A 13,937-nucleotide genomic window follows, 5' to 3' on the forward strand; every position below is an offset into this window, starting at 1 on the left:
GTTTGTGAAAAATAAAGGGTCGTTCAGTTTAATACTTGTATCCATCGAACAGTAAGATGTTGTAATGAGGAAGAACAAGAATTCAGACTAAAATGATTGAGAAATCTTTTATTTGCGTTTTAATATTTTTTATTCAAACCTACCGAGTTAACACAGAATGTCCAAGGTAAGTACAGAAACATTACAGTAACATGATATAATGTTAACCACGAATCCAATATGCATGAGATTTTTTTTCTTCGGTTCTTTAGAGTGTTATGTTTTCTTTAGTACTGATATGGATGTGGCAAATACCCAACTGTTGAACATTTGCACAATTTCTTTTATAGGGGCAAAGCAAATGTAATAAAATAAAACTATCTTTGCATATGTTGTGGTTTAGATATTAAGGTGGTATGGGACACTTCCATGTTGTGACGTATTGTTTATCGAAATATACAATAAAACCAAATGTAAATATATAAGCAGTTTCTTTCCCAACTTTGTTACCTATCAATATAGCGCAATTATATAGAGGGTTTACTTCGAATATGTAAATCATGAGTTCGAATCCCACTGGTGGTTTTACAAATTTTACTTCTCCAAATATATTTAAAACCTATTTTTTGGTTTGAATATTGTAAAATTTGAAAATTCTAAACCGTTGAAAGTATTTTAATTATAATGTACTTTAATCCACATTAATATTGACAGATGTTCCACACCACCTTAAGGACGAGTTCCATTTCGTTTTAAAGTGCTGCATTGTCCTCAATATAAAGAAATCCGATTGAAATGTATTAAGAAGTCCAAGGGAAGGAACCCTCTGTTCATGAATTTATAAAAGTATAAAATGTCCAAAAGAGGGTGTTGCAGTTCATATGCTAATTTCCCCTAAAGGAGTTGCAGATAAAATGGAAACATCAAAGTTACAGAATTCGATGTAATTCGTTTTTTGCTTGCAACGTTATCTATAAAGCGGTGTAGAACTTTATCTGAAAAGGTTGTACTTACTTTTATAAGAACATTATTTAAACAATTAAATGGTTTCTTTTGTGATTCATTCGGGATATGAAGGTAGCGACATTGTAGAAAAAAAATATAACCCGCATGAATCATCAAAGAAAGCATTTTATTGTTTATATTAACATCTTTCTTTTCACTAATTAATAAATTGATTATGAAAAGTTAGTAAAATTCACTAAATTACTGTTAATGTACATAAGTACGTTAGCTAAAAGAAACAGCCAAATCGTCTGACACCATCATGATTATTTTTTGCAGTCCGTGGTTTTTCTTAGGTCGCTGTAGGCTTCGACCAATCGATATACAGGGCGTGTCAATTTCAGTCCTGTCAGTTTCAGCTGCTGTAGTTTCGACCAATCGATAAACGGGGCGTGTAGATTTCAGTCTGGCTGTTTCTATAGAGCTATGAATTAACTATAAGTGTCCGTAAGAAACAGAGGAAATAATACTTGTTAGATGAAACTATATAAATTTGAAATTGGCTACACAGACAAATGTGGCAGATTTCACGTTTTATAATTCATTATTGTGAAAAACTACCCCTTGAAACAAAATGAATTTAATCTTAACATTTAGAGATAGACAATTTCTTGAAAACTGTCATTTCCGATTTTTGTTTCATTGAGGCGTATTTTTTAACAATCAAACTTTTGGGGGAAAATCATTTTAAAACAACTTTGAAATCTAAGAACACCGCTTCAAGTCATGTATATTAGATTAGTCGAGTGGTAACGAAGTTAGAATAGAATGTATAACCGTGTCCAACTTCTTTGTGTGCTTTTTGTCAACATTACTTACTGTGTGAAGTCACTGTTGTAAACTTGAATTAATATAAACATTTTCTTCTAAACAAGGGATTTTACACACTGTACGCATCAATATAAAAAGTAATAACCGGGTTAAAAGCATAACCGGGTATGCTGATTTCAAAGATGCATGTACAGGTTGTTAAAAGCAAAAAATCATTTAAAAAGTATGAATCAGTGATGAAGCAATAGGTTAATGAAAATATGTATATACGGATAAATTTGTTCTACCTTTTTTATCTGGACTAGGCGTTTATCTAGATATTATAGAAACATGACTTACTTGACTTATGCCTTTCTCACTTCTCTGTGGAGCAAATGCCACAGACAATTCTTCTCCACTTCTCTCTGTCCTTTGCTAGTTGGTGGATGGTGTTCCAGTTGTGTCCTTTCTCGGCCAGTTCTTTTTCAAGGACTCTTCTCCAGGTTAGTCTTGGCCTTCCCCTTTTCCTCTTCCCTTGTGGTGTCCATTGGAGGGCTTGACAGGTGATGTTAGATCTGCCTTTCCTTAGTGTATGACCAATCCATTTCCATTTTCTCTTTTTGATTTCTTGTGTATGGTGGCATATCTTTGCCCCCTGTGTGCAAGTTATTTTCTTGACATGCAAGAAAACTGCAATCAAATAAGAGTTATAAAAAATCTCAAATATCGCCAACATGTGACATCCAAGATGCCAGATACGCTACCTATTGATGTCAACATGCAACTTATTTATGTTAACATGCAACTTCTTTATGTCGACATGCAACTTATTTATGTCAACATGCAATTTAGTTATGTTAACATGCAAGATAAATTTGTTGACATGCAACATATTAATGTCAACATGCAACTTAGTTATGTTGACATGCAACATATTTATCTCGCATGTAAACATAACTAAGTTGCATGCTGACATATTCATCTGGCATGTCGACATAAATAACTTGCATATCGACATAAATAAGTTGCATATCGACATAGAAAGATAGCATCTAGCATCTTGGATGTCACAGGTGGGCGAGTTTTTTAGATTTTGTATAATTCATATCAGATTGCAATTTCTTGCAAGTCAACATAGTTATGTTGCATGTTGACATAACTATCTTGCATGTCAACATATTTATCTTGCATGTCGACATATTTGATAGAAAAATAACATGCACACAAGGGGCAGAGATATGCCACCATACTTGTGGAATAGGGATTTGGTTAGTTCTTCTCCAAAGGTCTTCATTTGTTATTTTGTTCGGCCACCATATCTGAAGGATGTTTCTCAGACATCTGTTTACAAATGATTGGAGTTTTTTCCTGTTCGCCATTGTGAGGCTCCATGTTTCCGACCCGTAAAGTAGCACTGATTTTACGTTGCTATTAGATATCCTGAGTTTGGTCTTGATTGTTATGTACTTGGACTTCCATACTTTTCTTGGCATACCAAATGCAGTATATGCCTTTGCTAGGCGTGATTTTACATCTTCCTCTGTTCCTCCACTATGGTTAACAACACTTCCTAGATATGTGAATGATGTAACATTTTCCAATTGAGTGTTATCAATTTCTATGCTGTTTATGTTGTTTGTGTTTATTCTCATTAGCTTTGTTTTTCCTTGTTGATTCGGAGCCCAGTCTTTGATGCATTTTTGACGAAGATTGATGTTTTCTCTTGCATTGGTCGTACGTATGGCATCACATCTTCGTACGTATGGGATAAAAGAGCCAAGTCATCGGCAAAATCTAGATCTTCAAGTTGGTTCATAAGGTTCCACTGGATTCCATTTCTGTTGTTTCTCTCATAATCCAGTCAATGGCCAAAAGGAACAAAAAGGACCAAAAAGGGGGAGAGCAAGCAACCTTGTCGTATACCTGTTTTGATTTCAAATTCTTTATTTTGATTTTAAATTGATTACATATTTTTTATTAAAGTTATAAGTTTTGTTTGTATGCCATAGTGGTCAAGTAGTTTCCATAAAATTTCTCTATCTAGTCTGTCAAATGCTTTTTCAAAGTCGATAAAGTTGACATAGAGGGAGCTGTTCCATAGAAACATGAGTATATTATAATTACAACTCTGGCGGTTTTGAAGAGCCAGCCTGGCGTAACTTCAATTTCACTCCTAATTTTCTTATTTTCAAATTAATTTTTTACATACTCCCAAAAACGTGGGGGGCCAACTCATGATAATACATTTTTTTTTTATATGTGAATTCAAAAAAATTACTTGCTGCGATGCTTCGTGCCTGAGGTAAACCTCTATATTATGAAATTGAGAATTAAAAAAAAAATAATTTTCATGTATACCGCATAAAAATAGCAGGAAAATCCCTATCTATCATGCTTTTTCACAGAGAAAAACACCCCTGGATTTTATACGAAACTGTGTTTATAGCTACCTAATATATATTTATGGAAAACGGAATACTTGAATTGTGTAAGAATTTCTTTAAGAATAGTGTTGCTTTATCTAATATGCCCTTATTTTAAAGAACTTGACAATAAGAGTGTTATTATTTTTGCTGATAATAACCATTGTTTTACAACTTATTACAGTTATTGCATATTGCCAATATTCGCAATCATTTTTTAGGATTTTTATGTCTTGTCCGTCTGTCTGGCTATTTAGACTTCACTTTCTCTAATAGTTATTTCATTTTTCTCTCAGTTACCCCAGCTTGAGTTGTTGTCCAGACAGTACATGGGACGATGAACAGAACACGTGTGTCGGTGAGTACTTTTTACAGGACTCATTGAGTGATATGATGTTCCGATGGGGCCACTTCGACCATCGTACTTTTGCCTTTAGGGCAAAGGTGCGAGGGTGCGAAGTTGCAAAGGCGAAAGTGCGAATTCGAAGGTGCAAAGGCAAAGGCGAAGGAGTGCAAGTGCGAAGATGCGTTAGCGAAGCGCGAAGATGCGATGCGAAGGCGAACGTGAGAAGGTGCAAAGGTGAGGGAGCGATATAGCGGGGGGGGGGGGGGGGGGGGGGGGAGGGTTCCGAGGCATACTTTTGATAATTTTACTTTGAAATTAATAGATCTAGATCTAATATCAAATTTCCTGTTTACCATCTGAAATTAATAACATTGAGTTCAAATTTTCCGGGGGAGGGGGAGGGTCCGGATCACAGTGTTGATTTAAGATACATGTAGATAGACAGCTGGTAAGTGACAGAAGTCTGGAAGTGCATGTGTACAATATTATGGCGGACATTACATTTTATGCGCAGTAAATATCATGGTCAGCATAGCCAACACTGGTAAACATATATGTCACGTTACACAGTTAAATATAGTAAGCACGGTGGTCTATCGCATGCGTACCAATAATATCTTAAATTAATCGGCAAACCTTGACGAGTACGGTGTCTGAAATAAATTCCATGTAATCGACCGAGACTATAGCTGAATGCAATTAAAAAAGGCGAAGGCGAAAGTGCAAAGTTGCGATGGCGAGAGTGCGAAGTTGCGAAGGAGCGATAGTAGTATCGCTTCTTTGTCTTCGCACCTTCGCCGTCGCATCTTCGCACTTTCGCTCGTTAGCCTTCGCAACGTCGCATTCTCGCATCTTCGCCCTAAAGGCGAAAGTGCGAAGATCGAAGTGGCCCCATCGGAACACGAAACGTGAACACAGACCAAAGTGCGCAACATTCTATAAGAGACCCAAATTCAGCTTTGAATGAAGACAGGAAACTGTTCTCATTTTTTTTTTTATAAAACATGCGCTTTCTACGAACAACAAACAGTATATAACAGTTATGATTCAATACTTTCAGGTTGCCCAGCAGGCTTTCAGGGTCCAAACTGTGCCTTTTCTTGTGATCCTCCTTACTACGGAAAAGAATGTCAGCTTGAGTGTGCTTGCAAAGGAGGTGAAACTTGTCACCCATCTTTCGGTTGTATCCTACCGACAACAACAACGACGACAATTATAGAAACAACAACAAAAATAACAACAACAGTAACAAAAATGACAACAACTGAAGGTATTATTACTATAATATATAGATAAATGTTATGCATCCAAAAACCTCGTTTATATATAAAATTTCCGATTGTAAGTTTACCCTTTCAATTTCAACTTTTAATGCTGATGATATCAGGACAACAGATGCTGACGTTGCAACATTCAGTGCAAACACAACAACCAAAACAGCTAATGTAGCTGTTGGCTAAACCTTACAACAGGGACTCGGTTGTCAGACACTGAAATTTATTTACTATCTGTTCCCGAATAAAAAAAAAATATACATAAATGGTCATTCAATATATGTTTCATAGTATTAAAATAAAGTTCACCATTAAAATTACCCTTTATCGGCGATTTAAAAAAGTGTATCATATGTACATTTAATGTACATGTAGTACCCTTTTAATGGGTATCAGGAGAAAACGTACCCAAGAGAGAACGTACCCAGGTACGTTTTCTCTTGGAGAGAAAACATACCTTATAAAAATCATAAACATAATCTTAAATAGTTTAATTTAAATATTGTTTAATGATTCGCCCACAAATTAACTTGAAATGATGTAAAAAAAAATGTTCAGTTACGCAAAATAGGCCTTTCTTATTTCATTTTCTTTTTCTTTGAAAAAGTAAATTGAAATCGTTTTCTTTTCAAGAAAATGACACGTAAATACAGGCACATAGCATCGTTTCTTAAGAGGGGGCAGACTCATCCAAAAAATGTTGACAAGCAAAATAAAAGGGGCGGACGCCCCCCCCCCCCCCCCCCCCCCCCCCCCGATACTACGTCCCTGAAATACGTCTGACGAATCTGTAAGAAATGTTCGCATGTCGTATGCACAAATCATTTTTATCGGGTTCGGTATACTATAGATGTTGCGTAACTGTATCACATGAAACTCGAATTTACTCGTTAACGCTCCTCAGTTGTAACTTGTGTAACTTGCAAATGCCAATAGAGCAATAGAGTGTATCACGTTTAATTGCTTCATGGAAGGAAGAGTACTTAACGACTAACGAAAGTTTAAAGTTACTTGAGTATCAACGAGTTATTTAATTTGCGCAGCTTTGACAATGTCTATCTACCGATCAGGTGTTTGGTTTGTGAAAGGCCTCAGGGAATATACAAAGTAAGCAGAACTTTTTTAAGCTATATAGCTAAATCAGGAGATTTTGCTGGACCTGATAAATAACAGAGATTGGTGATTCAGCCATTAGCGTGTTTTGTTGTTGAAAACGTTACGGGACCAACCTTATTTTCAGTTTTAGAACCTCATATAATTAGTAAATTGATATTTTGATCAAAAGTATATTGATATATTGATCAAAAGTATATTGTTTTTATGAAAAATTTGCATAGGATTTAGAGGTTTGGAAACAAAAAATTGAAAAATAAGATCAGAGACATATATAAATGTTATATTTGTCTCTGTGTTTATGTTTTGATATAGATATCTATTTGTTTATAAGAATAAAATACTGATTTAAACTGGGAATACTTTAGAATAGGGACCGAGAGATTTCGCAAAACATCAATCAGTTGCCAATTAATCTCTGTTATTTATGTCTCTGCCAAAACTGATAACTTGTAGACCTACAAATCTTACATTAATAAGATTATTGTGTGTATGTTTTAAATAACATTATCATATTATGTGTTTTTCAGAAGTGGTTTCCAATCAGCTTCAAAAAATTTCAATAATGCTGATCTTGAGGTCAATGTTAATGGCAGAGCCTTCATGATAACTGGAGCAAACAGTGGAATAGGAAAGTGTGCAGCTATTGCTATTGCCCAAAAAGGTAAAAGACCATATGATATAATAGGTCCTAACTGTGATCAGTCTGCCTGTGTATTTGTATATATGTCTGTCCATCCAATATTACTTGTCCAGAGCTTATAGTTTTTTTTCTCCATGGCCAAATCACTTAAGAGTAAAGTGTGTGTAACCTTGAACCAAGTTTCAAGATCAAAGGTAAAGGTCAAATCAAGTTTTTAGGAAGGCGAATGTCATAGAGCAGATCTCTTTCAAATATAGTTTTGGACTATAATTTCTATTCCCCTTTGGCCTAATCATTTTTAGACTTTATCAGAATATTGTTAGTAGGAAAGGGATGTGCAGTTACATGTACCTTGAACCAGGTATCCAGGTCAAAAGTCATGGTTGTAGCTAAAAAATCATTGTCTAGAAAGTATTCAGTTTTCCTTGGCCCAGTCATGCTTAGACTTTATTAAAAGTCTGCTATATGTAAGGGTTCTGTACATAGTGATACTGAATCAAGTTTTCATGTCAAATTTCAATGCCAAATCAGACTGCTGTGAAAAATCCTTGTTTAGATCTTTATTTGATCTTGCCCAGCCTTATTTGCCAGATACTGCATCCAAAGACTGTTAAATAAAAGATGTGCAATTATCTTGAGATGAATTTCCTTGTTAGAGATTAAGATCAAAGCAAAGTCCTCAAAAATACTTTAATTTATTCTTATGTCCTTTCGCAAAGTGGGTCCTTTTGAAATGGTCACTATCTCATTCTCTGTTGAAACATTTTAGTTGACATTTCTTGGAGCTATAGTTCCTCACAAACAAAAATCTTTCAATTCACCATGCACAAAAACTTATAAATTGTTGAATTTTTGTTTGACATTATGTTAAACTGTAAATACGGTTTTAGGTGGTATTGTACACATGGTGTGTAGAGATGTGACTCGCGGAGAGGAAGCCAGACAGGAAATCATCACACAGACAGGCAACCAGGTGAGTGTTTGTCATTGCAGTCAGCAGGCTTAACAAGAAACAGACTTATATTTAGTGGCATCACAAGCAGCATAAAGATGATTTACATTTATGTGTGACTGAAATTTTACTTCTGATATTATCTTTCCTACAACATTTGTGTTTTCCAGCCTCCAGTCTAGGTTTCTTTTTTTAACTATTCACCCCATGTGCTAATGGTACTCTTGCTAATGTGTCCTCTTTCCTCTCCTGCTCCTTCTTCAGATCTTCAACCTCATGAGGTTTTTTTTTTTTGGGGGGGGGGGGGGGTCTCTCTTTTTCCTTTTGGTTGAGGATAGTAGAATTTGTGTTACCTTTTCTTCTTTTTGATTTTTCTAAAAACATTATTAACATTTGCAAAAGATATAAGCTGAGATTCATTGACTTGTAGCAACTAATGTACGGTACTCTGATGATGTTTTTACAGGATGTGCACTTGCATCAACTTGATATGTCCAAGCCTAGAGATATATTTAAGTTTGCCAAGAGCTTCAGAGAATCAGGAAAAGTCCTTGATGTCTTGGTAGGCTTTTAAGATACACATATTTTGGCTCATTTTTAACAGGATATAGTTTATAAGTGAATATAATTCATTAAATTTTCAGATTAACAATGCTGGCTGTATGGTTAATACAAGGGAAGTTACTGAGGATGGTTTGGAAAAGAATTTTGCTACAAATACTCTAGGTAAGAAGATTTTATGATATGGATTTCTACAGCGTTATGTAAATTGTTATCTTTTTAGTTACAATTTGGCAAAAGTGGTCTTGATAAAGTTGAAACATGCACAATTTCAGCATTAATACCTAGCTTGGCAAAATTGGACAGAAACTGCTTTTAAAGTAAACAGCTTGTGTATTTGTCCATGCAGTAAGATTTTTCTCTCTTTGGAGAGGGCTGCTATACATTCAGTACTGTTTTTTCTTCCTGATTAGGAACCCATGTCCTGACTACTGAACTGATTCCTCTGTTGTTGGAGAGAGAGAAACCTAGAGTGGTTAGTTAAATTAAATTAATATTCTTATTTGACCTTGATGTTTAAAAAGTTTCAAGTGATGGACTATTAAGAAAGATTTGTACACATTTTTTAATTGTTACAGTAAAGAAAAGGGCTACCTAGATGTAATTAAATGAATGAGAAAGACTTTAAAACTGAATTATTGCCATGACCAATTTCTGGGCTTTTGTTCTCAAATATAAGCAATTACCAACACATAGTGAGATTCATTTTTTTTTACGTGAGTACTTAATTTTGTGAATCAAACGTTTTGCATCAATTTGCGAGAATAAAAAATCGCGAACATCGAATTGTTATCATAGTTTCATAAAGTTTATATCTGTCTGAAAAATACAAGCGAGATTTTAATATCTTTGTGAAATGCTTCTCGTGATTTTACGCAGATATTAATTCCTCACGTTTAATTAGGAATCTACAGTAGCTGACAATTTATTGTCAAATCCTAATAGCTGAAGGATGCAATGAAGAAAAGTGCACAAAAGAATAATCACAGTAAAAGAAACACATATCAGAAATGAACGCTGTGAGACCATAGAAAATAATGTATAAAAAAATTAATCATTCTTATAGATAACTGTTTCATCTGGAGGAATGCTAACCCAGAAATTAGATACCAAAGATCTACAGTTTGAAAAGATGCAGCCTTTTGATGGCACCATGTCTTATGCTCAAAACAAGCGTCAACAGGTTGTCATGACAGCAGAGTACGCAAAACAGTATCCCAAGGTGCACTTCTCCAGTATGCATCCAGGATGGGCAGACACACCAGGTGAGCTGAAATTTGGATACTTTCTAAATAAATGTAACAGGTGAATTGCATTCCAGGAAGGCTATGATGTAACAACAATATTGTAAATTCCTAATTAAACGCAATGAATTAATATCTGCGTAAAATTGCAAAAAGCACCCTTTTCCAATTTTAAAATCTCCCTTTTTTTGAGAGAGAGAGCTGAGAAGAGTAAGAAATAAGCTAAAAAAAGTTCTGTGTTTGCAATTTTATATTCTCGCGAATTGATACAAAACAGCGGGATCACAGAACTAAGTACTCGCGTAATATAAGGAATTTACAGTGACTATAGCCTTACATGTTTTATGCATCAGGTAGGCTAAATAGATATTAAATCATATACAACTTCTTGTGGGAGGACGAGGTATAACACTACTGTTTTTTACTTGTCAGTCAGTCCACCAGTCCTGTTTTTTTTATAAGCACACAGAATTTCCCAAAACTTTGTAGGGAAAAAGACACAATGTACAGATGTACATATTACCAAAGGTGTACTGTACTTGATTACATATATGTACATATTACCAAGAAATTTTGGTTCCCTTATTTTTCCATGAATTCGGCACCTAGAATTTGGCCATTTATCTAATGCAGTAAGTGCATATTTTTTTTCAAATCACTGCTCAGATCTCCCTAAAACTTTCTTTCAAGGAAATTCCAGTTCCATTATTTTCTAGAATTTTAGCACTTTTAAATTTGTATTTCGTTGTTACTAGAGACAAAAGTATACACAGTCAAACCTTAAACTAGATGGGACTGGTTAAAAACATCAAGATATCCAAGTATTCGATATATCAAGGGTAAAATACTAAAAGTTTAAGTGTTTGGGACCTAAAAATCACTTTGACATATCCATTGTATTCGAGATATGGGTGTTCGAGATACCGAAGTTCAACTGTATGTACATGTAGATGTGCATACGGTACTTGCTAGAAGTTATGATATGGTGATGTTTTGGGAGTTATGCCCCTTTATCACAATATTATGGGTAATGCATATTGTGCGGGCCATTCATGATGTGTATTGTCATGATTGTCAAGTAATTTGGGGGGGGGGGGGGGCATGAGGATATTTCTTTAAAAAATATTTGCTAAACTTCAGGCGCATGTTGAAAGGTGTACAATAAAAACTTTGATGACTGTGTATGATATCACTAAATGTACCAGAAAGCTGGACTTGTCTGAAGACAAACAGATCCTACATTTGTATTTGAGTTTTCAATAATACAAAAAAAGATTTCACTTATATTGTGTATTTATTTCTTTGAATTTCGCATGCTATAATCAAATAAATGGGTAAATACCGATTAAATTTTTTCCATGAAAAATTATTTTGTGGATATTTTGGTGCAAATAAAGAGAGATAACTTATTTCATGATACATGTACTGTTAAGGATTTTGATTAGCCACCAAATGGATGAAATTTGCTCCCCACCCCCCTCCCCACAAGAAAAATAGAATAAGAAAAAAAAGATAAGGAAAATGTTATAATGATATTCTACATGTACTATAATATTTGTGACAGGTTAGGTTCTAAAAGTTATCAATAAAGCAATGCAAGGGTCGTTGATATTCATAATATTTAGACTTTGTGACATCCTTGTCGATAAATATCTACCAGTATACTGACCAATTTTGAATTCATAATTTGGACTTTGTGACATCCTTGTCAAGAAATTTACATTAATTATTTACCAACTTCTATTTTGAGCAGCGGTGCGGTCAGCTATGCCCAGTTTTTATGAGAAGATGAAGACTCGCCTGCGGTCGGCAGATGAGGGGGCGGACACAGTCGTCTGGCTTGCCCTGTCTGATGCAGCACTGTCACACCCCAGTGGGCTGTTTTATCAAGGTATTAGCTTGTCCTCCAACACATTACAGCTTCTATGTGCTCAATCTTTTGGTCAGCAACATTTTAGATTCTTTATCATTGGGAAAGTTACAGCGTATAAGTTGTCATTTAAATAAAAATTTTGAATACAAGTTCAACTGAGCAATCAGAAATCACCTGACTATGAATGATTCGCCACAAAATCATAGATAATACATGTTCTTACAAATATAAATTTATTTAATCATGGGTTGAGTTTCCCACTGTTTCATCATACTGTAGTCTGTAGATATCCTTATAAGTGGCAGTTAACCACAATACTACAAGGTTTTATCACAGTATGGATAAAGCTACACTGTAGTAGTGTGCTATTAATAAATCCATGTATCATCTGTTGACAAGCAGCCACTGAGCAGGCTTAAAGGACAATTTCTACATAATCATCTAACTGTTTACAGTGCATTCCAACACTTAAGATACACAAACATCATATGGACTGTGACCCTGGCGATGAGGTTGAATGCCCACATGATGGTTAACTCATGTGACCTGCTTTCTCAGTATTTAAAAACATTGACTTTAGACAAACGACCTTAATGCTAATTTGATTTTATATGAAGGGTAATAAAATGCCTGTATTTTTTACTCTGTAGATCGGACCCCAGTAGCAACACACCTGCCTCTGGCCTGGTCCAAGTCCACCCCCCAGGAATGTGCCCAGCTTATGACCCAGCTAGACCAAATTGCCCAACAGTTCAAGGAATGAACTTTCAAAACAATAGTCCCCTAGTCTAAAGTAGTCGTATCAGTGCTTCAGATGTGTTCAGTTCAAACCTAATGAGGCATTCACCTAAAGATAAACTGATTGGGGGAAAGTGCTTACATGTTTCTGTATCCTGGTGCATTTAAATGTTACTGAGCAATTGGCTTTTACTTACTGGTGCAGACAGACTGACAGCACATGTTTTAATGAACAAAGATGAACAGAGATAAGAGATAAATGGTTGTACAAATAGTTTAACTTTAATATCTATAATGTAAACACTTGTGGTTAGAGAGGAGCATTAACATTCCCCCGTATTTTATATTTATTTATTGATTTATGTTGTACATATCAAGCCAGAGCTCATAAAACTTTACACTTTTTCAGGTACAGATGTACCTGTATGTGCAATATCTACTTGATATATATAAAATTAAAGTGTTTCTAATCATGCATGTATTGATTATAGTGAATTAAAGTATGTCAGCAGAGTCCATTATATTCATGTTGTATTGTAAAGTGTATGTTCATTAAATTTATTTTGATACTGGTAAAGTGTATGTTCATTAAATTTATTTTGATACTGGTACCTGATTTTTATCTTTGATCGGTCATCAACGTAATATAATTAACTTTAATAGGTGATATTAGAGATTAAAATATTAACACTGCATAAGCTATTTAAAAACCACTGGATTAAATCACATGACATTAAGAAACACATGACAACAAGTGAACTTTAACACATTGTCATATAAAGCGACCTGTAATGAACTCTGCTATGTTCATAATTGCACACAAAACATGAAATAGCTATTGTGGAAACTATCACATGATTGAAAGCCGTGTAGTCATGTTCAGATCAAGTCCTTCATCTCTTACTGTAAGGTCCTAATATCACCAATTTTTTAATCTGCAGCTGTCTTTGACCAGAGATATTTTGAATCACAGACTGGCCATTAAAAGATTTATTCATGTTTTTTGAAGAAAAAACATAGGTAATCACAGATTACA

At 34.8% G+C, this 13,937-nt stretch overlaps 1 protein-coding gene and 1 long non-coding RNA gene across 2 annotated transcripts; both read left to right on the plus strand.

The window, feature by feature from the left end:
- LOC128182361 (uncharacterized) lies at window positions 1–6,340 on the plus strand. The gene is made up of 3 exons (XR_008243408.1): window positions 1–166; window positions 4,454–4,515; window positions 5,564–6,340. It is a non-coding gene; the product is annotated as an uncharacterized LOC128182361 (long non-coding RNA).
- A 305-nt stretch (window positions 6,341–6,645) lies between these two features.
- LOC128182503 (dehydrogenase/reductase SDR family member 12-like) lies at window positions 6,646–13,495 on the plus strand. Its single transcript, XM_052851143.1, has 9 exons — window positions 6,646–6,884; window positions 7,421–7,554; window positions 8,424–8,506; window positions 8,952–9,047; window positions 9,130–9,211; window positions 9,460–9,521; window positions 10,113–10,311; window positions 12,044–12,181; window positions 12,814–13,495. The coding sequence occupies exons 1-9, from the start codon at window positions 6,829–6,831 to the stop codon at window positions 12,924–12,926; spliced, it is 963 nt and encodes a 320-aa protein (XP_052707103.1). The 5' UTR covers window positions 6,646–6,828; the 3' UTR covers window positions 12,927–13,495.
- The last annotated feature ends 442 nt before the right edge of the window (window positions 13,496–13,937 follow it).

Source organism: Crassostrea angulata, chromosome 4 (genome assembly GCF_025612915.1).
Source record: "Crassostrea angulata isolate pt1a10 chromosome 4, ASM2561291v2, whole genome shotgun sequence".
In the NCBI taxonomy this organism is placed as follows: domain Eukaryota; kingdom Metazoa; phylum Mollusca; class Bivalvia; order Ostreida; family Ostreidae; genus Magallana; species Magallana angulata.